Source organism: Monodon monoceros, unplaced genomic scaffold (assembly GCF_005190385.1).
Source record: "Monodon monoceros isolate NGI ecotype Baffin Bay Population unplaced genomic scaffold, NGI_Narwhal_1 Super_Scaffold_14, whole genome shotgun sequence".
NCBI classification, from domain to species: domain Eukaryota; kingdom Metazoa; phylum Chordata; class Mammalia; order Artiodactyla; family Monodontidae; genus Monodon; species Monodon monoceros.
Genome location: NW_021703770.1, coordinates 54,191,805 through 54,216,590, shown reverse-complemented (window position 1 = coordinate 54,216,590; position 24,786 = coordinate 54,191,805). Strand labels below are relative to the sequence as shown.

General features: G+C 36.9%; 1 protein-coding gene and 1 pseudogene across 3 annotated transcripts in view; one reads left to right on the top strand and one right to left on the bottom strand.

Annotated features, from left to right (window-relative positions):
* Positions 1–18,471, bottom strand: part of IL7 (interleukin 7) — a 54,251-nt gene extending 35,780 nt beyond the window's left edge. For all 3 annotated transcript variants that reach the window (XM_029222887.1, XM_029222888.1, XM_029222886.1), the window contains exons 1-2: positions 18,339–18,471; positions 9,748–9,881 (exon numbers count right to left, since the gene is read on the bottom strand). In XM_029222887.1, the coding sequence (XP_029078720.1) occupies positions 9,748–9,881; positions 18,339–18,348 (144 nt within the window). In that variant the 5' untranslated portion in view covers positions 18,349–18,471. The remainder of the gene's footprint in view (positions 1–9,747; positions 9,882–18,338) is intronic.
* LOC114895459 overlaps positions 1–24,786 on the top strand; it is a 133,466-nt pseudogene that overhangs the window by 29,906 nt on the left and 78,774 nt on the right.

The window sequence follows — 24,786 nt, the reverse complement described above, 5'->3', positions numbered from 1 at the left end:
TGGATAAAATAATGTTGTATAACATCTAAAACTAGCTCATATTGGATATCAGAAAAGTACTTGACATTTGATTCATAACAAATTTCTAAACAAATAGATGTTCAACAGAAAGAGACTTCTTAGCCTATTTGAAACAAGTTCTGGATTTCCATCAAATTATGGTGTCAATTTACAATCCATAAGTTATTTATTATACATTATCACAATTCATATTATTATTTACATGAAAAACTACAATGTGCATCGTATTGTGCTGAGCATTCTGTGGGATACAAAGATGAATCAGATGTAAACTGTCCTTAAGATACTTATAGACTTGTACGGGGAACTAAGACAAAGACTTAGGTAAGTATACAAGGAGTACAGAGTTAAGAATCACAGACAATTTTAAAATGAAATTAAGAGAACAATCCTATTTGCAATAGCATCAGAGCCACATAAAATATTTAGGAATAAATTTAACAAAATAAGTTCAAAGCTTACAGTCTGGAAACTACAAAACATTGTTGAAAGATATTAAAGAAGATCTAAATAAATGGGAAAACATCCTATATTCATGGATAAGAAGCATTGTTATGCATTGTTAAAAAGGCAATACCCATCAAATTGATCTATAGGGGCAACAAAATCCTTAGCAGAATCCCAGCTGACTACTTCTGAGAAATTAAAGAGATGATTCTAAAAGTCTTATGGAATTGCAAGGGACTGAAACAGCAAAAACAATCTTGAAAAGAACAAACCAGAAGGATTCACACTTTCTGCTTTCAAAATTTAATCCAAAGCAATGGTAATAAAACTCTGGTAGTGGCACAGGATAAATATGTATATGAATGGAATAGAATTGAAGAGTCTAGAAATAAACCCATACATCTACAGTTAACTGATTGATTTTTGACAAGGTGCTAGGACTAATCAATGGGGAAAAGAATAGTCTTTTCTTCTACAAATATGGTTTATTTGTTGCTTTATAAGATAATTATTTTTGAATAAATTTCACTCCAGTCCTTGATTATATATCTTTTGGCAACAGATAGCTTATTATTAATTATTATTATTATTAACTTAGAGGCATAATGTTTGACACAGAGCATTCCACATAGTAGAAGATTGATAAATATTTATAAAAGGAGGAAAATAATCAATTTAAGGCCAGTAATGAAGGAAGGGAGGAAGAGGAAGAAGAAGATATAACATGATTTCTTTTCCCTGTCTCAAGAAAATTGAGCACTACGATAGACCCCAGAGATAATTAAATTTTCACATTTCATAGGGAATTTAAAAGTACTAAAGAGGTTAAATGAGCTATCCAAGATCACAGTGCTTGCTAATAACAAAGCTAGTAACAAATTAGGTCTTCTGATCCTTCACTCAGTGTCCTTTACACTGCACTGCAATGCTATTCCACTGAAAAGAAATCTAATCAAGGCTATCAATAAAAATATACTTTTCCATGCTGCAAAAGATTGCTTTATTTATCCTTAAAATAGATGTTTAATCATGGATTCTAAAATAAAATGGATAACTTTAAAATAATGGCTAATTGAATTTATTGTGTAGCTTTTCTTACTGTGGTTGAGCTAAATACTGAAAAAAACAAAGAAGCCTCATAGCAGCTGATACCTGCAGAGTGTAATATATGGCTTTGCAGATTTGATGCAATAAAATTTAGGTATCAGATTAAAATCAGGGTACTCTTCTAATTTTTCCTTTAACTTTATGAATTCTTTCCATACGCGTCAAGGACATACGTGAAGTTATCCAGTGGAATTCCCAGATCGCCAAAATTCCTCAAAAATAGGAGCCTCTGGGAGTAGGGCCCAGAAATTTGTGTTTTAACAAGGCTTTCAGTTCATCTGAAAGATGCTAAAGTTATGAATCACTGCCTTAGTCTACAACCATCAATGATTTACACCTAAATCACTGAAGTTGTTTCCCACTGTCTCCTTGCTTTCCATTCTAACACACAAATTATCTACATGGTTGCCAGAAAACAGTTATAAGATAAAAATCTGATGATGTTATTTCATTCTTCATTCATTCATCAAATATTTATTGAGACTTCTAACCCTTCAGGGTACAGCAGTGCACACAAAGAACAAAGATTTCTATTCTTGTGGTGGTTATATTCAATGCCTTTTATTCCCCTCCAAATTCCTCAGTGACTTCCTAGTGCTTAGATAAAAAATTCAAACTCCTTTGTATAATGGGCCCAGCACTCAGTGGTCTAGGCTTCCTCTGAGGATTTGGTTCTCTTCTTGTATCCTGTAACCCAACCACACCATGCAGTTGCTTTCTTACCTACATTCATTTGCAAGGTGATCTATCCCCTTCCCGGGGGAGACCCCCAACACTGTTCTGCTCCATTTTGCAAAACCTACATGCATTTTAAGATTCAAGAATTATTTGTGACCAAAATTCACAAGAAGAAATAGATGATCTGAATAGGCCTATATCTATTGAAGAAACTGAATCAGTAATTAATAACCTTCCAAAACAGAAAGCACCAGGTCCAGATGGGTTCACTGGTGAATTCTAACAAATATTTAAGAAAGAAATTAGACCAAATTTCTACAGTCTCTTTCAGAGCATAGAAGTAGAGGGAACACTTTCTAACTCACTCTATGAGGCTACCATTACTTTAATAGCAAAATGAGATGAAGACATGACAAGAAAAGAAAGCTACAGGCAAATATCTCTCATCAACATAGATGTAAAAATCCTCAATAAAATATTAGCATATCCAATCCAGTAAAATACAAAAAAGAATTATACACCAAAACCAAGGGGGATTTATTCCCAGCATGCAAAGCTGATTCAACATTGGAAAATCAATTAATTTAATCCACCACATCAACATATATATTTTTTAAAATCACATGATCTTATCGTTTGATGCAGAAAAAGCATTTGACAAAATCTAACACCAATTCATGAAAAAAAAACTCTCAACAAACTAGGAAAATAGGGAACTTCCTCACCTTGATAAAGACTATGCAAAAAAACTACAGCTAATGTCTTACTTAATGGTGAGGAACTCGAAGTTTTCCCACTAAGATCAGGTAGAAAGCAAGGATATCCCCTCACACCACTCCTTTTCAAAACTGTACTGGAAGTACTTGCTAATGCAATAAGTCCTTGTTAATGCGATAAGTCAAGGAAATAAAAGGTATACAGATTGGAAAAGGAGGCATAAAGCTGGAAAAGGCAAAACAATGAGACAATATAAAGATCAGTGGTTGCCAGAGGTTGGGGGGAATGGAAAGATAAATAGGCAGAGCATAAAAGGACTTTTAGAGATGTGAAAATACTCTGTATGATATTACAATACAATGACAGATATATGCCATTATACTTTCTCCAAATCCATAGAATGTACAATACAAGAGTGAACCCTAAGGGAAAACTGTGGACTTTGGGTGATTATGATAAGTCAATGTAGGTGCATCCTTCATAAAAAATGTACTTCATAAAAAAGCGAATGATGTTGATAATAGGGGTGGCTATGCATGTGTGGGAGCATGGGTACATAAGAAATATGTACCTTTCTCTCAATTTTGTTGTAAACCTAAAACTGCTCTAAAAAGTTGTCTTTGAAAATAAGTCAAGACAAAAAAAATTCATGTGTTCTATGAAGTCTTGACTGACCTCCTCCCTAAAGAGGGAAATGGCAGCTCCCATTTTGATGCCTACATTGTGCCCTATTTTATATGTAATTCTATTTTATAGATGTGACTACATAAAATAAAATCTGTATATCAAAAAAAACAAGATAAAAAGTAAATGATAAACTGGAAAATGTTTTCATCAAATATGACAGTCATAAAGTTATCATACTTAATATATAATGAGCTCTGACCAAGTGATGGGAATATCAATAAAAGCCAATAGGAGAATGGCAAAGGATCTTGAGGGCTATAAGGGAGAAGATATCCTTAAGCTGGCCTCCGCCTTGTCCACTGTTATTGCCTCTGTCCATGCCACTGACTCGGCCATGATTACAGGTGTGTGGAGTTATGTGGTGTAATTATTGCACAGAGGAATGGCATCACCAGAGTTTTGTACTGCATTTAAATTCTAAAGCTTTTAAACAACAGAATCCCTAAGTAGAATAAATATCAACAATTGATTTAATATAAGTGATGAGGAACCATAAGAGCCAAAACAATCTTTAAAAAGAACATAGTTGGAAGACTCACACTTCCAATTTTAAAACTAACTACTGAGCTACAGTGATCAAGACTGTGTGGTACTGACAAAAGGATGGGTATATAGACAATGGAATGAAATTGGAAATCTAAAAATATACTCATGCATTTTGGTACAACTGATTTTCAATAAAGACGCCAAGACAATTCAATGGGGGGAAATAGTCTGTTCAACAAAAGGTGCAGGAACAACTGGAAAAGAATGAACTTGGACCCCTATCTCATATCACGTACAAAGATTAACTAAAAATAGATCAAAGACCTAAATATGAACTAAAGCTATAAAACTCTTAGAAAAAATGTAAGTGTAAATCTTTGTGACCTTGGAATAGGCAATAGTTTCTTAAATATGACACCAAAAGCATTACCAAAAAAAGGAAGAATAAATAAATTGGACTTTATCAAAATCAACTTTTGTGCTTTAAAGGACACCATAAAGAAAGTGAAAATAAACACAGAGAATGGGAAAAAATATTTGCAAATTGTACATCTGATAAAGGCCTAGTATCCAGAATATATAAAAAACTCTCACAACCAAACAATAAAAAGACGAGCCAATTTAAAAGTGAGCAATGTATTTGAAAAAAAAAAAAAATTCTTCAAAGAAGATACACAAATGGCCAGTAAGAATGGTCAATATTGAAAAGATGCTTGACATCATCAGTCATCAGGGAAATGTAAATCAAAGGAAAAGTGAGATACCACTTCACACCCACTAGGATGACTAGAGTAAGAAAGTCAGACAACAAGTTTCGGTGAGGATATGGGGGAATTGGAACCCTCCTCATACACTGATGGTGTGAGTGTAAAATGGTACTGTCACTTTGGAAATAGTTTGGCATTTCCTCAAAAGTTAAAAATAGAGTTACCATATGACCCAGCAATTCCACTTGTAGGTGTATATCAAAGAGTATTCCACAAAAACTTGTACAACTAACATTTGAAGAAGCATTACTTGTAATAACCAAAGAGTGGAAACAACTTATCCATTCAACAGATGAATGGATAAACAGAAATGTGGTATATACATTCAACAGATTATTGATCTATAAGAAGAAATGAGGTACTGATTCATGCTATACTATGGGTGAATCTTGAAAACATTACGCTCAGTGAAAAGTCCAGTACAAAAGGCTGTGTATGGTATGATTCCATTTGTATGAATCACCTAGAAAAAGCAGATCCATAGAAACAGAAAGTAGATTAGTAGCTACCAGGGTCTGCTAATGAGGAATGGAAAGCTAGAGCAAATGGTTTTATCACTCTTTGAGGTGATGCAAATGTTCTGGAAGTAGATAATGATGATGATTGCACAGCTTGTGAATATACTAAAAGCCACTAAATTGTACACTTTAGAGAGTACACTGAGTTTTATCTCAATGCAAAATAAACACAGAAAACATAAACGATGGATACATGTTGAAAAAAAAAAAACAATCAATGTCACTAGCAGTCAAAGAAATGTAAATCAAAACAGAAGGTTATTTTTCCACTACCCTGGCAGATATTATCAAAAATAAAAATGCTGACAAAAATGATGATCTCATATATTGTTGTAAGAACTGTAAACTGATGGGTCCTTTCTGGAAAATAACTTGGTAACATGTATTAAGAAGCTTAAAGTGCTGATTCTATTTAACCTAGTCATCCCAGTTCTAGGAATCTGAATTCCTTATTTAGTAGACCATATAGAAAAAGGACCTTTGTTATTTATTATGCACCTCCCATTCCCTCTGAGCTAGGTGGAAAAATGAGTCTCACTCTTACCCTGGGCCCTATTTGGACTCTATGTAATAGTTCCCATCATTCCTATTTTCTTACTTCTACAACTCAATTCTACCTTATTGACCTGCTCTGGATGATTTTAACAGTATTCAGAATATCTGTGCAGCTCCCCGTCACCTTTCCCTACAATTCAACCGGTTCAGTCACCATCTAGTGTCCCTGATACTCTTCTTTCATTATGTTCTCATCATAACTATCTTGTGTTTTCCCTCAAAAAACAAACAAACAAAAAAACCAGGGCTATTATCTGCTTTGCCTCATAATAATGAGGGCTTTTTCTGGAACCAGATTGCTTGGGTTTGAATTCCAGCCTTGCCACTTGCCAGCTATGTGGTCCAGGTCTCAGTTTTCTCATTACATGGAATTATCATAAGAATTATATAATTATTACATGGAAAGTAGTCAGAGCAGTTCTGGCACATAGTAAACCCTGAATTTGTGTTAGTTGTTATTATTATTATCACCTCATAGAGATATTATGAAGCTCAAATAAAATAATGTGTATGAAACTGTTTTTTAATGCACTGCTATTATCATTTTGTATTATAGTGACATGTGTATAACTTATCCTCATAAATTATAGAAGAGCAAGGACTATCTTATTTTTAATGGCTCACATTGCACATAGTAAATGCTCAAAATTTGCATTGTAATTCAATGTTACTTTTATGATCAAATCACTATTGACTTTTGGTTGTCTAAATACCATCACATCAAGACCACTGACAATCTTGTTATAACATATATCCACTTGTGTCTTCCACTATGTCAGCAGTCTTCAAAGTGGAGTCCACAATGAACAATCCACTCCAAGTATGGGAGGAAAATTTTTAGGAACTCTATCTACATTTTTTCCTCATCTTTTGTAAATTTTCATTATTTGGTATTTATCATTACTAATGTGTGCAAAATTACTATGAAAATGCTATGACATATAAATAAATGTTAATGTATATTGGAAGTGCAGGCTCAAGAAGATAGTTTTACTAAAGGGTGTACCGTCTAAAAAGTCTGGAGATCAGCACACTATCCCACAATATGGTTTCTCTCCTAGGATCAAGCTGATCTATTCAACTCCTCCTAGAACACAGTTTATATCTCTTTGTTTCCAAATCTGACTCACAACCAGTCTGTCTGAAATGAGAGTATGGCAGCCACTCCTTTTCAAGCTGCAACTTGCATTCTTCACACCAAGACTTAACCACCACCAAACGAAAGCTTCTTAAAAGAAGGGTCTGTATCTGGTCCACCTTTGTGTCTACTGCCACACCTCCACCACCCCACCACAAAAAAGGGGTTTCCATAATAACTGGCACATAATAGGCTCCACATAAATGTTTGCTGAATGAATAAACTGGCAGAGAGATTGCTATTGGAAGGCAGGAGAGTGTGCTGGTTAACAGCAGAGGCTCAGATCCTGGCTCTGCCACTTAACTGGGTGGCCCTGGGTCTCAGATTTTTCCTCTGTGAAATGAAGGTAATAAGAGTAAGTAACAAGTAAAAAACATTATCTTAACTCAAAATGATTAATTTAGTAGCATAATTTAATGCAAAAAATGCCCCAATTAATGAAATATAAAATGGGGCAATTACCATGTAGTGAGCACTTTTTTTTTTTTTTGTCAGTGGAAAAAATCAGCATTTCTCTGTGATACAGTGTTCAATACATATCATCTTGAGTTTCCCATATCCCTCCAAGAGGTATAACACTGAATTTCCCAAGGTGTCATGCCACTTCTCTATGAGTATGCAGAAAAGAGTGGAAGGAGGGGAAAGGTGGAAGTAGAGTGGAAGGAGGAAGTAGAGTGGAAGAGTGGAAGTAGAGTGGAAGGAGGGGAAAGGTTAGACAATTTCCTTCCATCTTATGAACATCTGAGATGGTTTTCCTTTGTCATTTGGGGTTTCAAGTACTGGTCACTGTTAAAACAACACATCCCATTATTTTAATACAGCTCTTAAACTGTAAAAAAATTAATTTTGGTAGATGACTTATTTGTCTATGTTGAAAACCCCAAAGAACCAATAGCAACAAAAACAACAGCTCCTGGAACTAAAAAGCAATTATAGAAAGGGTTCAGGATACAAGGTTAATATACAAAAGTCAATTGCTGTCCTATATACCTGCAATAAATAACTGGAATTTGAAATTCAAAACAGAACACCGTTTACAAAAGTACCAAAAATACAAAATACTTAGATATAACTCTAACAAAATACTAACAAGATCAACACAAGGAAAAGTGCAAAATTCTGATGAAAGAAATTAAAAAATTAAATAAATAGATATTCCATGATCATGGATAGTAAGATTCAATATTGTTAAGATAGATAAGATGTGAGTTCAGATACCTCACCAAAGAAGATATATAGATGGCAATAGTATATGAAAAGATGTTCAACATCATATGACATTAGGGAGTTGCTAATTAAGACTACAATTAGGTACCAAGACACACCTATTAGAATGGCTAGAACTTAAAACACTGACAACACCAAATGTCAGGAGTTCTCATTCATTGCTGGTGAGAATGCAAAATGGTACACTTTGGAAGACAGTATGGCAGTTTAATACAAAGCTAAACATAGTCTTACCATATGATCCAGCAATCATTCTCCTAGGAATTTATCCAAATGAGGTGAAAACGTATGTCCACACAAAACCCTGCACACGAATGTTTATAGAAGCTTTATTCGTGACTGCCAAAAATTAGAAGCCACCAAGACATATCCTTTAATCAGTGAATGGATAAACAAACTGTAGTACATCCATTCAATGGAATTTTATTTAAAAATAAAAAGGAATGAGCCATCGAGCCACAAAAAGTCATGGAAGAACCTTAAATACACGTTGCTAAGTGAAAGAATCCAGTCTAAAAAAGCTACATACTGCATGACTCCAACTATATGACATTGTAGAAAGGCTAACCACAGAGACCATAACAGATCAGTGGTTGCCATGGGTTCAGAGGCAGGGAGGGAAGGAGGAATCAGTGGAGCACAGTAAGTTTTAAGGGCAATGAGACTATTCTGTATTATACTGTAATGGTGGATCCACAACCTGATGCATTTGTCAAAACCCATAGAACTGTGCAGCACAAAAAGTAAACCCTAATGTCAACTACGGAATTTAGTTAATAACAATGTATCAATATTGGTTCATCAATTGTAACTAATGTAGCACACAAATGCCAGATGTTAATAATAGGGGAAATTGTGTAGAGGGAAAGTGGGTATATGGGAATTCTCTACTTTCTCCTCAACTTTTCTGTAAACCTAAAACTACTCTAAAGAATAATAGCTATTACTTTAAAAGTCCATAGTAAGTAAAAAAATAACAGCAAATTTTATATATATACACATATGTATAAAAATACCTAAGGATATTCATGTACACACTTTCAGATAAAATAAAATAACTATACAACTTTTTCACGATAATTTTTAAACATTATATTCTGTTATTTTCCTTCTCCTAATATAATATGTTTTTACAGGGACCATCAATGGGAGGTGAGGAAATGCAGATAATTATGCTAAGTTATGTTCAGAAAAATTTTGGTAGTGAAGGACAGCTGTGGGAGTCTGAGGTCTAGGAAAGAATTCTTTTTACAGGATATAATAATGCCAACTTAAAAAGAAATATTGTTAGCAGCCTATTTCAAGGAATATAAATAAATATTAGAACATAAAACTGCATACCAACAGTATATTTCAAATTTTCCCAGTGAGTTAAAACGTGAGGAAAACAAACACATACCAAATCATTGATGTTGACCATTAGAACATTCTGATAGGCTCCGCCGTCTTTACCTTCAATATCACAATCAGATGATGCTACTGGCAACAGAACAAGGATCAGGGGAGGAATTCCAAAGATATACCTAAAAGAAACTAAATTCAACAATAAGTAAGAATAAGCTAAATGTCATAAGTCATATTATATCATTTGATGGTGGTATTTCAATTGACCTGACCACTTATTTCTAATAATTTTTAAAATGTATCTTGGTTTTACATAGTGTAGGAAGAACTCTAAAGTTCAATATTATGTAACTACCAAAGAAAGACAATATTTTAGAGTCTAGGTTTCTTTCAGTTTTTATTTAGATAAAACTCTTTGGGAATATGCAGAACAAGTGTGATGACAGCAAAATCTCTTTGCCTCATCAACAGAAAAACAGGTAAACTACAGGTTAACAAGTATACATTTTTGAAATTTTATGATCTAAGGCACGTGATTGTATATTTATGTAAAACTTGATGGTTGTTCAAGTGTCCAGCTGCTTCCTGGAAACAACATCGCAGGAAGTTTATCTGCATGGTACTGCACGGTGATTATATTTTTTCTTTTTAATGATGGATCCTGGAAGGCTTACCCTCCTCAGAACTGTGACAAAGTTGATATTTATATTATGAGACTCCTTATCTTTTCAGTATCTTCTTTTTCTAAATGCCCAGAGACCGACATTCTCTTCAAACACAGCCCTGTTTAGCTTCTTGACATGTTAGGAAAACCCAATAAATAAATTCATACCCTGTTAACTAATGATTTATATCTGTTTTTAAATAAGTCTTCTCATTTAGGGGCAACTGTTAATCAAAAGGAATGAAATTATAAATGGTATCATTTTGGGCAGTAGTAATACACTGCTAGAAAGCCAGTGATTCCCTGAGGCATTAAAATCTGGTTTTATAGGGACTGATTTTATTTCTTCATAAGCCTGCTGGAGTGTCTTGTTTGCATCTTTCTGTAAACCCTCAAGTATTGTTGACAATATATTTCCTGTGATTTTCCCCAGTGAACTTTAACTGTTCTTGTTGAGTGCAAGATATTTCACATGTATGCCTTCTCCTGATTAAGATTACAAACAATGCTCCTTGGAATCCAAGGAACTAATATTGTGAAAACAACCTAAAACTGTCAAATATATCAAATTTCCCATAACATTCTCATCTATTACATCATTACCTGTCATATAAAAATTAGTAGCTCTCCCCAGTAAGTTATGTGCCATTAGTGACCTATATTTTTACAATAGAGAATGTAGGCTGGGCAGCAGATAGGGGAACAAACATGAATCCTACATCTAATCTTAATATGTCACTGACACCTAACAAGGTAAGAGAAACAAGATGAGATGTGGAGTCTATTCAAACTCTGCCACTAAATTTCTATATGCATGATAAGCAAGAATTCGCTTTGGAGATTAATAATGATGATGAGCTAGTTAGCTTTAATTGAGTACCTGTCATGTACCAAGCACTGTTCAGTGCCTTATACTTACTATCTAAGGAGCAAAAGGGTCCTACCTGCTAGTTAATCTTTTTATAAAACATAAATAGTAAGGTGCCAGGTCTGGATTCTAACCTGAGCTGGTTATTTCACCAGGATTTGATCAGAAATGCCCATTATCTTCTGATAACATGTCATCACTTTGGTCTTCTGAATGAAAACCACTTCCATGTACTATTATACAGCCCTACCTCTCTTTCTTCTACCACAGTCCCTTCATCCTGAAGATTCTCAAACAATGATCAATTGCTAATTATTTACTGAGTCCTAGCTTTGTATAGATTGCACAGAGCCAAACTTTTTACTTTCTCTGTCATCTTACAGATGTCCAGCAGGGATACTTTGCGAGGAGTAGATAGTAAGGAAAATTTATACAGCATATAACTTGAAATGAGCTTTAAAAGAAATATAACAAAATAATTAAATACTAGAACGCAAAAGAGACATTTTTACTATTATACATAAATGTCATTTCAAAGGTCCACATTTTATGTTTTAATAAAGGAGGTGGTTTTATTTTCTATGAGCACTAGTTGTTGTGCCCTCTTCACTCCAAATTTCAGTAATTAGTGCTCCCAAAATTCACATCGACCCATTTACTCATTGGATGGCATTTTGTCAATGCTTTCAAATGATGGCTTAGTGGAAAATTCAGTCTTTTTTGAGTAACTAGTTTCTCAATTCTAAAACAATATTTGCCTTATCTGGAAAGCATGTCTTTGGTTGCCGTCTTTGTTGTTAAATAGGCTAGCCCCAGATAGACTAGGGCAATGCAAAGTACAGAGGGAGACGCAGGGTTTTGTGTTGGTATGCCAATGAGTTGTGTGACTGACTGAAGGACAGAGCCTCATAAAAGCTTCACTTTAGACTAAATGATCTCTTAATGTGGCTTTCAACTCTCAAGCACCTTAATTCTAAGAACCTACCTAGCCATCCAAATACAGTAACTCTTTAGATTTGAAATCGCCTGACCAACAATGTTGCAAACACACCCAGGGCTTCAAATCCACATCTCAGAAGTTCCCAGCTTTCTCATTAATGACTTACAGTTTGGTCTGCAATTGAAGTCTTTTCTCCACACCACATAGACAGTAACATATTAATATTGCCTAGTTTGAGCCCGCTTTTGACATTGTTGTCACAATAGAAAAGGACTCTGCTTTTATTTTTGTTTTAGATTATACATAGATACCCATTCCTTCCCCCCACCTTGAACTTTCCCTTCGGTTACAAAAAAGACAAACCATAAAGAATAATGCAAGGCAAGCTTGGGCTTGTGGAATTTTCTTCAGATTTCCGGAAGGGATTGAAACTGGAGAATTTGTTTTCAGTAGGGAATTTGGTTAAACCAGAATGATGGCTGTCTAAAAAAAAATCTTGTTGGTTTTTAAATTAAGCCAAATAATACATTTAATCCTCAGATGCTTAAGTTATGGGGTCAAAGTGAACATGAACAAATTAATTTCAACAGTCCTTCAAATCCAATCTTTCCTTAGTGTTTGAGACCAATCAGTGTTTATTGATTGTCTATTATAGACATTATATAGACCTATTTTCACTGGGATTTTAAAGAAATGGTCAAAAGACATTTAAGATGGAATTAAAGACATTATCTGAATATATAAGACTTGGCTTTAATATGAACAATTGGCACAAGTAAGTGAGTAAAAAAGAAAAAGTGAATAAACAGTAGGCAATAACCATATGTTATATGAAAATCAGCTTTTTAAGGTTACAAAAATGAATGTGATTATGCTCACATAAAGAATTCTAATACATTCCACAAACATATTAAGATTGGATTATAAATTCTATCCACAAGTCCCATGATAAACAACAGTTAAAGACATTTCTGAAGCCATCCTAGAATACTGCATACAATATTTCATTTAATCCCATAACCATTTCTTGAGGTAAGTACTACCAATCACTAACATTTTTGCTGGTGGAGAATCTGGGACCCAAACATTTTTCCCCATATAAAATATGTCTTGTAAGAGGCATGATTCAAATCCAAGAGTCTAGAAACTAAGCTGTTAGCCACTGAGCTGCACTGCTTCCTATAAAAATAACTGCATGTGTGTAGTCAAGGGAAATGTACAAAAGTCCATCTTCCTCCAGATGAATCTCACTACAGCGCTTCCTTGGCCAATTCCTGAAACACGGCATCACGTACTCCTATTTCAGGAAAAAAGACACTGATTATTTGCTTTATTGCATTAGGTTATGTGTCAGAGATGAGGCCAGAAAAGCAATCTCACATCACGTGTGTGACATCAACATGTAAGCTGGTCCTACAAAATAACATTTTCCATTTTTGTTTAAGGTATTGCAACACTGATGTGGTACCCTGTGTAACCCTCCTTTATACTTGTTCAGGCTTTTTAATCTTTCTCAGTTCTCTGTTTTTATTGCTATTCCATTTTTGGGTCCTCAAATATGATTAAATTATCTAAACTAGATAGCACAATTGAGGACCACATAGTACGTCCTCAACTACTTCAACTCCCAAAAGAAGTGGCAAAGTAAAAGGATAAAAAGTAACCCACAATAGAATTAGAAATGAAAAAGGAGAAGTAACAACTGACACTGCAGAAATACAAAAGATCATGAGAGATTACTACAAGCAACTCTATGCCAATAAAATGGACAACCTGGAAGAAATGGACAAATTCTTAGAAATGCACAAACTGTCAAGACTGAACTAGGAAGAAATAGAAAATATGAACAGACCAATCACAAGCACTGAAATTGAAACTGTGATTAAAAATCTTCCAACAGTCAAAAGCCCAGGACCAGATGGCCTCACAGGCGAATTCTATCAAACATTTAGAGAAGAGCTAACACCTATCCTTCTCAAACTCTTCCAAAACATAGCAGAGGGAGGAACACTCCCAAATTCCTTCTACAAGGCCACCATCACCTTGATACCAAAACCAGACAAGATGTCACAAAGAAAGAAAACTACAGGCCAATATCACTGATGAACATAGATGCAAAAATCCTCAACAAAATACTAGCAAACAGAATCCAACAGCACATTAAAAGGATCATACACCATGATCAAGTGGGGTTTATTCCAGGAATGCAAGGATTCTTCAATATACGCAAATCTATCAATGTGATAAACCATATTAACAAATTGAAGGAGAAAAACCATATGATCATCTCAATAGATGCAGAGAAAGCTTTTGACAAAATTCAACACCCATTTATGATAAAAACTCTTCAGAAAGTAGGCATAGAGGGAACTTTCCTCAACATAATAAAGGCCATATATGACAAGCCCACAGCCAACATCATCCTCAATGGTGAAAAACTGAAAGCATTTCCACTAAGATCAGGAACAAGACAAGGTTGCCCACCCTATTCAACATAACTTTGGAAGTTTTAGCCACAGCAATCAGAGAAGAAAAGGAAATAAAAGGAATCCAAATTGGAAAAGAAGAAGTAAGGCTGTCACTGTTTGCAGATGACATGATACTATACATAGAGAATCCGAAAGATGCTACCAGAAAACTACTAGAGCTAATCAATGAATTTGGTAAAGTAGCAGGATACAAAATTAATGCACAGAAATCTCTGGCATTCCTATACACTAATGATGAAAAATCTGAAAGTGAAATCAAGAAAACACTCTCATTTACCATTGCAACAAAAAGAATAAAATATCTAGGAATAAACCTACCTAAGGAGACAAAAGACCTGTATGCAGAAAATTATAAGACACTGATGAAAGAAATTAAAGATGATACAAATAGATGGAGAGATATACCATGTTCTTGGATTGGAAGAATCAACATTGTGAAAATGACTCTACTGCCCAAAGCAATCTATAGATTCAATGCAATCCCTATCAAACTAGCACTGGCATTTTTCACAGGACTAGAACAAAAAATTTCACAATTTGTATGGAAACACAAAAGACCCCAAATAGCCAAAGCAATCTTGAGAATGAAAAAAGGAGCTGGAGGAATCAGGCTCCCTGACTTCAGACTATACTACAAAGCTACAGTAATCAAGACAGTATGGTACTGGCACAAAAACAGAAATATAGATCAATGGAACAGGATAGAAAGCCCAGAGATAAACCCACGCACATATGGTCACCTTATCTTTGATAAAGGAGGCAGGAATGTACAGTGGAGAAAGGACAGCCTCTTCAATAAATGGTGCTGGGAAAACTGGACAGGTACATGTAAAACTATGAGATTAGATCACTCCCTAACACCATATACAAAAATAAGCTCAAAATGGATTAAAGACCTAAATGTAAGGACAGAAACTATCAAACTCTTAGAGGAAAACACAGGCAGAACACTCTATGACATAAATCACAGCAAGATCCTTTTTGACCCACCTCCTAGAGAAATGGAAATAAAAACAAAAATAAACAAATGGGACCTAATGAAACTTCAAAGCTTTTGCACAGCAAAGGAAACCATAAACAAGACTAAAAGACAACCCTCAGAATGGGAGAAAATAATGGCAAATGAAGCAACTGACAAAGGATTAATCTCCAAAATTTACAAGCATCTCGTGCAGCTCAATAACAAAAAAACAAACAACCCAATCCAAAAATGGGCAGAAGACCTAAATAGACATTTCTCTAAAGAAGATATACAGCCTGCCAACAAACACATGAAAGAATGCTCAACATCACTAATCATTAGAGAAATGCAAATCAAAACTACAATGAGATATCATCTCACACCAGTCAGAATGGCCATCATCAAAAAATCTAGAAACAATAAATGCTGAAGAGGGCGTGGAGAAAAGGGAACACTCTTGCACTGCTGGTGGCAATGTGAATTGGTTCGGCCACTATGGAGAACAGTATGGAGGTTCCTTAAAAAACTACAAATAGAACTACCATATGACCCAGCAACCCCACTACTGGGCATATACCCTGAGAAAACCATAATTCAAAAAGAGTCATGTACCAAAATGTTCATTACAGCTCTATTTACAATAGCCCGGAGATGGAAACAACCTAAGTGCCCATCATCAGATGAATGGATAAAGAAGATGTGGCACATATATACAATGAAGTATTACCCAGCCATAAAAAGAAACGAAATTGAGCTATTTGTAATGAGGTGGATAGACCTAGAGTCTGTCATACAGAGTGAAGTAAGTCAGAAAGAGAAAGACAAATACCATATGCTAACACATATATATGGAATTTAAGAAAAAAAAATGTCATGAAGAACCTAGGGGTAAGACAGGAATAAAGACACAGACCTACTGGAGAACGGACTTGAGGATATGGGGAGGGGGAAGGGTGAGCTGTGACAGGGCGGGAGAGAGTCATGGACATATACACACTAACAAACGTAAGGTAGATAGCTAGTGGGAAGCATCCGCATAGCACAGGGATATCGGCTCTGTGCTTTGTGACCACCTGGAGGGGTGGGATAGGGAGGGTGGGAGCGAGGGAGACGCAAAAAGGAAGAGATATGGGAACATATGTATATGTGTAACTGATTCACTTTGTTATAAAGCAGAAACTAAGACACCATTGTAAAGCAATTATACCCCATTAAAGATGTTAAAAAACAAAAAAGTAACCCTATCCTTAAGCTTCTAGTGAACTCTACTGGAAAAAAAATCATTATCAAAATCACTCATAATTATTATTATTAGGAGTTTAGAATTCTAATATTTTGGTTGCTGATAACTTATGATGCACGATTAGCATAGATATACTTCAGGAAATAGAGGTTCCTTGTTAGTAATGGGCACCTTAGCTTCCTTTTCTTGTTTTACCTCTCCACTCCAGATCAGAGGTGATGGAAAGATTAGATCTGGGAGTGGTCCAGAAAAAAGCAATTGCAGGAGATCCATGGGCATTGTAAGGAAAACAGGAATATACCTAATTTCTAATTCTATATTAAAGTTCTGGAGGACGCCCATTACAAATCTTCTATACGCTAAACCCGCTCCCCACCCCCCTTTACTTTGCTACTGATCAGGTACTTCCTGACTATGTCAATTTTTGATGCTTTAATACCTGTGAGCAGGGATAGGTCTCTTGATCTAACGATGTCGCCAGGAAGGGCACAGACCAGGCATCAAACACAAGAACAATCTGCTCCCCATTCTGGCACCCTCCCGCACCCGTCTCCTTTTGCTTAAGGAAATATTTACTATAAAAAAGTAGAATTTCCCTCAGCAAATCCTCTCCACTCACATCTCTTTTCCCCCTTTTTTCTTCCCGTCAGCTTTTGGACCCGTTACCTTGGCCATATGGCTGCCAACGGGAATCTAGCTCGCCTCAACGCTGCCCTTGTCCATTTTAAGTCCGTATTTCGCACAGATAAAATAGACTAAATCTCGGCAAGGGTCTAGAATTTAGAATTATACCTGTTAATCCTGCCTCCGTCCATGAGTACCCATATAGGAAAGAAACCAAAACCCGAAAGTGGCCTTGTGCCAGCCTGAGCACTTGGGTTCCCAGCAAAAGACACAAGGTACAGCCCCAGTTGGAAACTCCCAGCCTCAATGAGGAAAAACGGGGTTTTCCAGAGACCTGTCCCCTTGAGGTTTAAAAGCGTGTCCCGTGGGAGCTTCGCTTTCGCTTCTCTAAGGGGTTGGAGCTGCAAGAGCCCAGATCCTCGCCGATCCCGGGGCACCTGTGAGTACCGTGGCGCGACCAGGAGCCCGGGGAGGGTGGGTTGGGCGCCGGGTTGACAGCGGGCAGCGCTGGCGAGGGGAGACTGACGGAGAGCATTGGGATCTGGGCGCGGGCTGCCACCGCTGAGCGGCTCGGAGGCTGCAGCGCCCGGTCTCGGGACAGAGAGCAGGCGTCGGGGACTGCTTCTCCCACGCAGCCCGCCAGGCTCAGCAGCCCCAGGTGCAAGTGGTGATGGGCCAGAGTACTCGGGTGAGGCTGCCGGCTGCCCAAGGGCAGAGCAGCCAGGGCTCTCCGCAGATCCAAAGTGCAAGGCCGGGCTCTTCCCGGACGCGCCTGGGCGCGGGGCCCCGCAGCATGTCCCAGAGTACCCTGGCGTGCCGCGCGAGCGAATTTATGCGCCCGGGAGAGGAGCGCTTACCATGGAACATGGTCTGCGGGAGGCGGGCGTGGTCATGATGACCGCAACTGCAGCAGGAGCAAGCTCTCACCGCCCATAGTCACTCCCAGGACCCTGGTCTTCCGCGGAGTTGCGGGGAGTCCGTGCCGGCTAGGGCAGTCTCTGCAGCTGGTTCCTCCTACCCACGCCGCGCCTGCTGTTTCATCCATCCCAAGGGGGGCGTCACACACCACGGCCCGGCTCTGCGCTTTGCCTTTCCCATAACTTCCGTAGGATCAGCCGACAGTGTACTTTCAGTTTCTACTTTGCGCTTGGTCTGCAGGTTCGATCTCTGAGTTAATCACTGGGGCACCTTCACCTCCCCGCACACCTCCTTCTCTTGGTCACCTGCGTCCTCCCCTAGCGCTTGCTGTGCACCTGGACCAGGACCAGAGGAGGGCGCGTAGTCCCAAAGCACCGCAGAAGGAATGAGTTAGCCTTCTGAATCGGGGTGATTCGAGGCAAAGACTTTCCAGATGACCTCTAAACCGCCTTGGCAAAGGCGGGCGACTAGGATCTAAAAGCATCGGTTGCTAATGTGTCCACAGAAGCCACAGATGTGTAGGGCGAAAACTGGGCTATTGCAAGCGGACGCCAGGGAGGAGACGTCGCAGCTCTTGCCGCGGATGTGGTGGTGGACGACGCCAAGTCAGTCGTCTTGTTTACAAAAAAAAAAAAAAAAAGAAGTAAAGAATGATTAAGAGGGCCACGGGCCACGCCCTCAGCCTCTCTAACCTCTCTAGTCTCCTTCCTCTCTGTCTTTTGTACATGCACCTGCCCAGGTGAGACCTCAAAGAAAAATAACCCGGTGTGTCCACCTAATCTGGTAAGTGCTATCTTTGGGCTTGATAATCAAAGCCCAAATTAGGTGGAGAAAGTGGAGACTGACAATAGATGGTAACAATGACTGCCTCGTGTGCATTTATCTGAATTGGCTAATAAATCAACTTATCCATCATGACTGTCTGTTACAGAGGGTTAATTTTTTTTTCTAGGTCTGAATTATTTAGGTATTTTCTGTTTTCATTTGATTTCTGATATTCTGCAGAAATCCTGCTTAAATGAAGGTGGGTAACGCAAAGTAATCACAGTGATAATAGCGTTATGGCTATCATTTATCTAGCATTTGCTCTGTACTAGTATTGTGCTAAGTCTTTTATGTATGTCATCTCAAGCAAAATTTTCTGTGTGGTAGACAGTTTTGTTATCTGCGCTTCACAGACGTAGGAACTGAGACTTCCTTAAGTATCTGCCAGATTCACTCTGCTGGTTAGTAACAGGGTTGGGACACAAACCTACTGTAAACCAGCTCTAGAGTCCACACTTGGAACCCTGTGTTAGAAGTCCTGTGAACAATGTAGACATTGATGCCAGGAGAGAGACAGGGTCACATTGATGCCAGGAGAGAGACAGGGTCACATATCATATGAATGTGCCTTTGCCTCAGTATGGGGACCTCAGGGAAAATTTCTGGAGTTTGTGAATTCTGAATTGAGACCCGAGCAGGTCAATTAACTTGGCCATGTGAACATTCCAGATTCTGCCATAGTGTGAATGAAGAAAAGAGGAAAAGAAAGAAGGGAGAAAAACAATGAAATAGAGAGTGAGGCGGTGTTGCTTAAGGCTGAAACTTGGATTTCTATTTCTCTTTTAGTCTCACTTCTCACATCCAACCCATAGGCAAGTCTTGTCAACTGTACCTCTAAAATAAATCCTGAATCTATTCTGTGAATTGCCTAAGGGTAAACCATTAAAACCTTTCTGTCTAGGGGATCTTCCAGCTTTCACTCTTGCCCACAACCCTTTCATTCTCTTCATAGTAGCAGCATATTTATTTACATTTGCCACCCTCTGTGACCACTCTCTGGCCACTTCCCACTGCACACTGGGCTTTCAAGGCCCTGTGTGATCTGGGCCCTGCTGTCCTCTGTGACTCCCTCTGGGACCCATGGCCTTTGTCCTCCCTGCGTTCAGCCAAGCTGACTTCCACTTAGAACATTTTCTAGTACACAGCCATGCAGAAAGTAACAGAATGAGAGGGGACAACTAAGTGAGATGCATGAGTGAGAACATGTGTGGAAGGGAAAGTATGTGAAGGCAGGAGGGGAATAGGAGGAAAGGGGAAGAGAACAAGGGAAACAAATGAGAACTGGAGGCAGAATGCGGTGGGGAAAGCCAAGTATTTCCATCTGACTGGAACCTAGCCTGGAGGTGGGGAGTAGAGAAACAGAAGGCCAGAGTAACTGGTAAAAATGAATGCTGTAACTAAACACAACTAGCTTGGCTATTGATTTATTTAAAATCCCTGACAGCAGCATTGAGGTATGTAATTGCACACAGCCTGCAGGTTTTTAAAATTTTTTTAACACTTCAGGGACAGATAAAAGAGCATCCACCAATAACTTGCTCAACAGGAAATCCATCTTCCTTTTTCATGCAATCATCATAAAACCTGGTTGAACAAGGGCTTGTGCATAACTGAACTTTTGGGGAGCATGATTGGAAATTATTCAGAGCTCCAGGAGAGGAGATATAAATTCCACACTGGACTCTGACCCCAAACGTGAAGAATCACTCTGAAGACAATATTCGTAAAGCATTTGGCATTTTTATTGTTATATGAAAATTGGCACATTCCAACTACATCAAGTTATTTTCGTCTATGACAGAATTAATACCATTTGAAAAAAAAATCCAAATGTAGTCTTAAATGCGTGTTTGATATTTTGATAAACTGAACAGTATTTTTCATAAGACAGATAGATAAGGAAAAAATAAATGTTTTATGAATTTTTATATGCCAATGTTTTGTAATAGAGAAATGGAGTGGTTACCTTTATGTTCACTCATAGACACAAGAATTGTGCAGAAAAGCCAATATGTAAACAAAGTAGTATATAGTTTATGAATTATAATCAATAAACATTAAGAAGGAAGACATTTTCAGAATGATTAGTACAATGTACTGAAAAAAATGGAAACAAAGCAATATGAATATCAACTTAAAGAGAGAATTGTTAAAGATTAACTAATGTCTTTTTAAATGTTCTACAATCTTCAATCTAAATAGTTCATTATGGGTAACCTAAAAATCTTTTCTTGATAATTATCTGTAGTATTTTTACCCAACTTAATACGACCATTCTTTGTAGTCTGAGATCTGAATGCTAGATATCATTCTGTCTATAGATATTTTCTGAAGTTCCTGTAACTTAATTTTCCAGGCATAATATTCAACATATTTCAAACACACACACACGAAGGACTTCTTCATGGGCATGTGTTCTGTGTAGAACACATGGGGCCTGTGCTTAGAAAGGGCTCTGGGTTTGATTTAATGCTCTGCAGTCACTGTCTTGAAATTCTTAATTATTTTTGGACAAGGAGACTCTCATTTTCACTTTGCATTGGACCCCACAAATTCTATAATTGGTCATGCATACTCACACATATTAAGCTACACATGGTGAATAGCAAGGCATGTCTTCAGGTGGTTTCAGTCTGGTGGAGAAAACAGATGTTAAACATGTAATTTCATGGATAAAGAATATTATGTAAAGGAAAGTTTGAGATGTATTTCAAACCAGAGGATTAAGGCAGTCTAGACTAATTTTAAAAATTAGTGGAACTAGCCTCCAGAATAGGTTAATTTACATCCAATGGAAAGATAGCTATAAGTGAATAACCTATAATTCTAAATCAGATATGTTTGATTTTCAAGCATGAGCTTGAGGATGAATTTTAAGTTTTGTCAAATGACTACCTAGCATCTACTTACATGGTAATGTTTTTTTGCTGTTGCATTCCTGAATAAACCACAAATTTACCATAATGCTAAATTCAAGTTGTTAATATTTTACTTAGAAGTTTGCAATTATATTCATAATTGGAGTGTTTGTTCTTCATATTATACTCAACTGAGCCAGGGCCATTTTTGTCCAATTTTCTTAGCTTCATAAAAGGATTTGGGCATTCTGTTGTTTTCTAGAAACTGTAATGTTTAAGCATTCATTATATGACTGATTTGAGTTCAACAATGAAACATATTTAATTTCATGGGATGAAGCCCAGGGATAGGATGTGACTACCAGTTTCAAACATTTCAAGAGTGAAAATAAAAAGGTTTCTTCTGAAGGCTGAATCAAAATGGCCCCATCAAAATATCAGGAACTGCTGGAAATGTGTATGTCAGCATTATCAATGATTGCTTGAGCCATGGAAATGAATGAAATCATTCAACCTGCAACTTCAAAGAGAGAAGAGAGAGACAGTCAGTGCAAGGAGGAAGCTTGAGACATGGGCATTAAGGGTAGATGGAGAATTAGGTGCCAACAAATTGACAAATAATAGGTCGTGAAGTAGGAGAGGCATTAGCATCCCAGAAAGCGGAGGGAAATAGAATTTCAAAACAGATTAAGTAGTCAGTATTTCCAAATGTCACAAAGAGATTGAACAAAATGAAGTTTGAAAAGTGTGCCCACTGAGTTTGGCATAGTAGAGATTGTCTATGGTCCTCATGACAACAGTTTGAGAAGAGCAGTGTAGTTAGGCGCAATATTCCAGTTTCTGGGATGTTAAGGGAAGATGCAAAGAAAGTGAGAGAAGACAACTCTTTAAGATGTCTGGTGAAGATAAAAGGAATCAGATAATGGTTTGAAAGGCATGTAAAGCGTAATGGAAGTTTCTGATTTCATGTATGAGAGGTACTAGAACATATTTATATATTAATGGCTAAAATTGGGTTTTTCTGAAGAAGTAGGAAAGGTTGGAACCGAGAAACCCAAGACAGCAGATTTATATTTTTTCCCTTGTGTCCCCTCCGCTTTCATTTCACTCCTTAATTTCTGTAATTCTAAATAATCAGAATCCACTATAAATCCACTATGCCTAATTTTATGTTCCTTATTGAAACGTTCTCTAGGGCACTCACTTGTCTACTTCTGGATTGAGTATTGGCTAGTCTAAGAGAAAAATACTGCCCAAATTGCCTTTCAGAAGGAACAGCTGTAGCTTATGTAGTTTGCATTATCCACTCTGTTTGTACACTAATGGATGTGTTGTTGGCAATCGGAGGTCCAGTTAATTCCATTAACTGAAATAGTATATTGAATTAGCTGCACCTACACAACAGGAAAAGTACGGAAGGAGAACTGCCAAGGAGATTTACTTGCAAAAACAGGTTGGCCTTTAGGTTAATTTCCTTTTACAGTTTAATATTTGATAAAGATTTATCAGGAGAAAGAAAAGAAGGAATTGTATTAAGTCAAATTTACGTCACCAAAACAAATATTTCTCAAGGGCCTCAAAAGACCTAGATAAAACTAAAGTCATAAAGATCATAGTCTCAATCAGGATTAACACAAACCAACTATAACAATAACAACACCAACAAAGTATGAATTTGATCAAGTCCATCACTTTCCTAGATTCAACTCCCCAAAATTTCTTTGGGCCTCTAATCTTTTTTTTTTTTTCTTTCTGATAGTGATCTTTGTGGCTATTGAAAATCCTCAATTTTGTTTTGTTTTGTTTTGATTGTTTTTAGATTTTACTTTAAAGTCACTGATTTAAATCTGGCGGTTATTGGAGAATGCCTGCAAAAACTGCTAGTTTCAGAGGATCATTCTTAAATGACCAATGTACCAGTACACACAACAGCCATTTTTTTGTCCTATTTTTTTATTAGATCTCATTGTAGGCCACTTAGAGCATGTATTACAAAATGAAAATATATACACTGAAAACTTAAAAAATAATTTGAAATAGCTTAATACATTAAGGACATATTTGTATTTGGTAAACAGCAAATTTTAAAATTTGCTAATTTAAATTAAAATAAGCTAATTTCAAAAGCTTACTTTAGGATAAAGAAAAGTTATAGTATGGGTTAGTTTGGAGTTAGAATCAAAGGAGCCTTCCTTTTCGAATCTGAATAGAAGTTTAGAAATCTCAGAGAATGAAAATGACACAGAATATCATTTTGAAAGGAGGGAAAAAACAAGAATTAGAAAATATTACATTTCACTGGCAAAAACAACGTCTTAGTTAAGACAGATCAGCCAAAAAAAAAAAGAATCTAATGAGGAAGACATTGTTAGAAAACCTGTTAAACATTAGGGAGAATTGCTAACATAGTAAAACAAACAAGCAAATCAAAACATAGAGCCGCCATTTCATAGGACATGTTACTCAAGAAATATATAATACTCTCCTGCATTGTTTGAAGAAATCATTGTATCTTCCTAGAAATAGTCAAGGTCAGCACATAAATGAGCTCAAGTCTCTCCCAACCCTAAATAATACTTTAAAAAAAATTCAGCACATAGTTATTAAGTAATACTATGTGCCAATCACTGTTCTAGTTGTGTGGGATATTTCAGTGCACAAAACAGACAAAAATAATTCCTGTTAAATTGAGATTACATTCTAG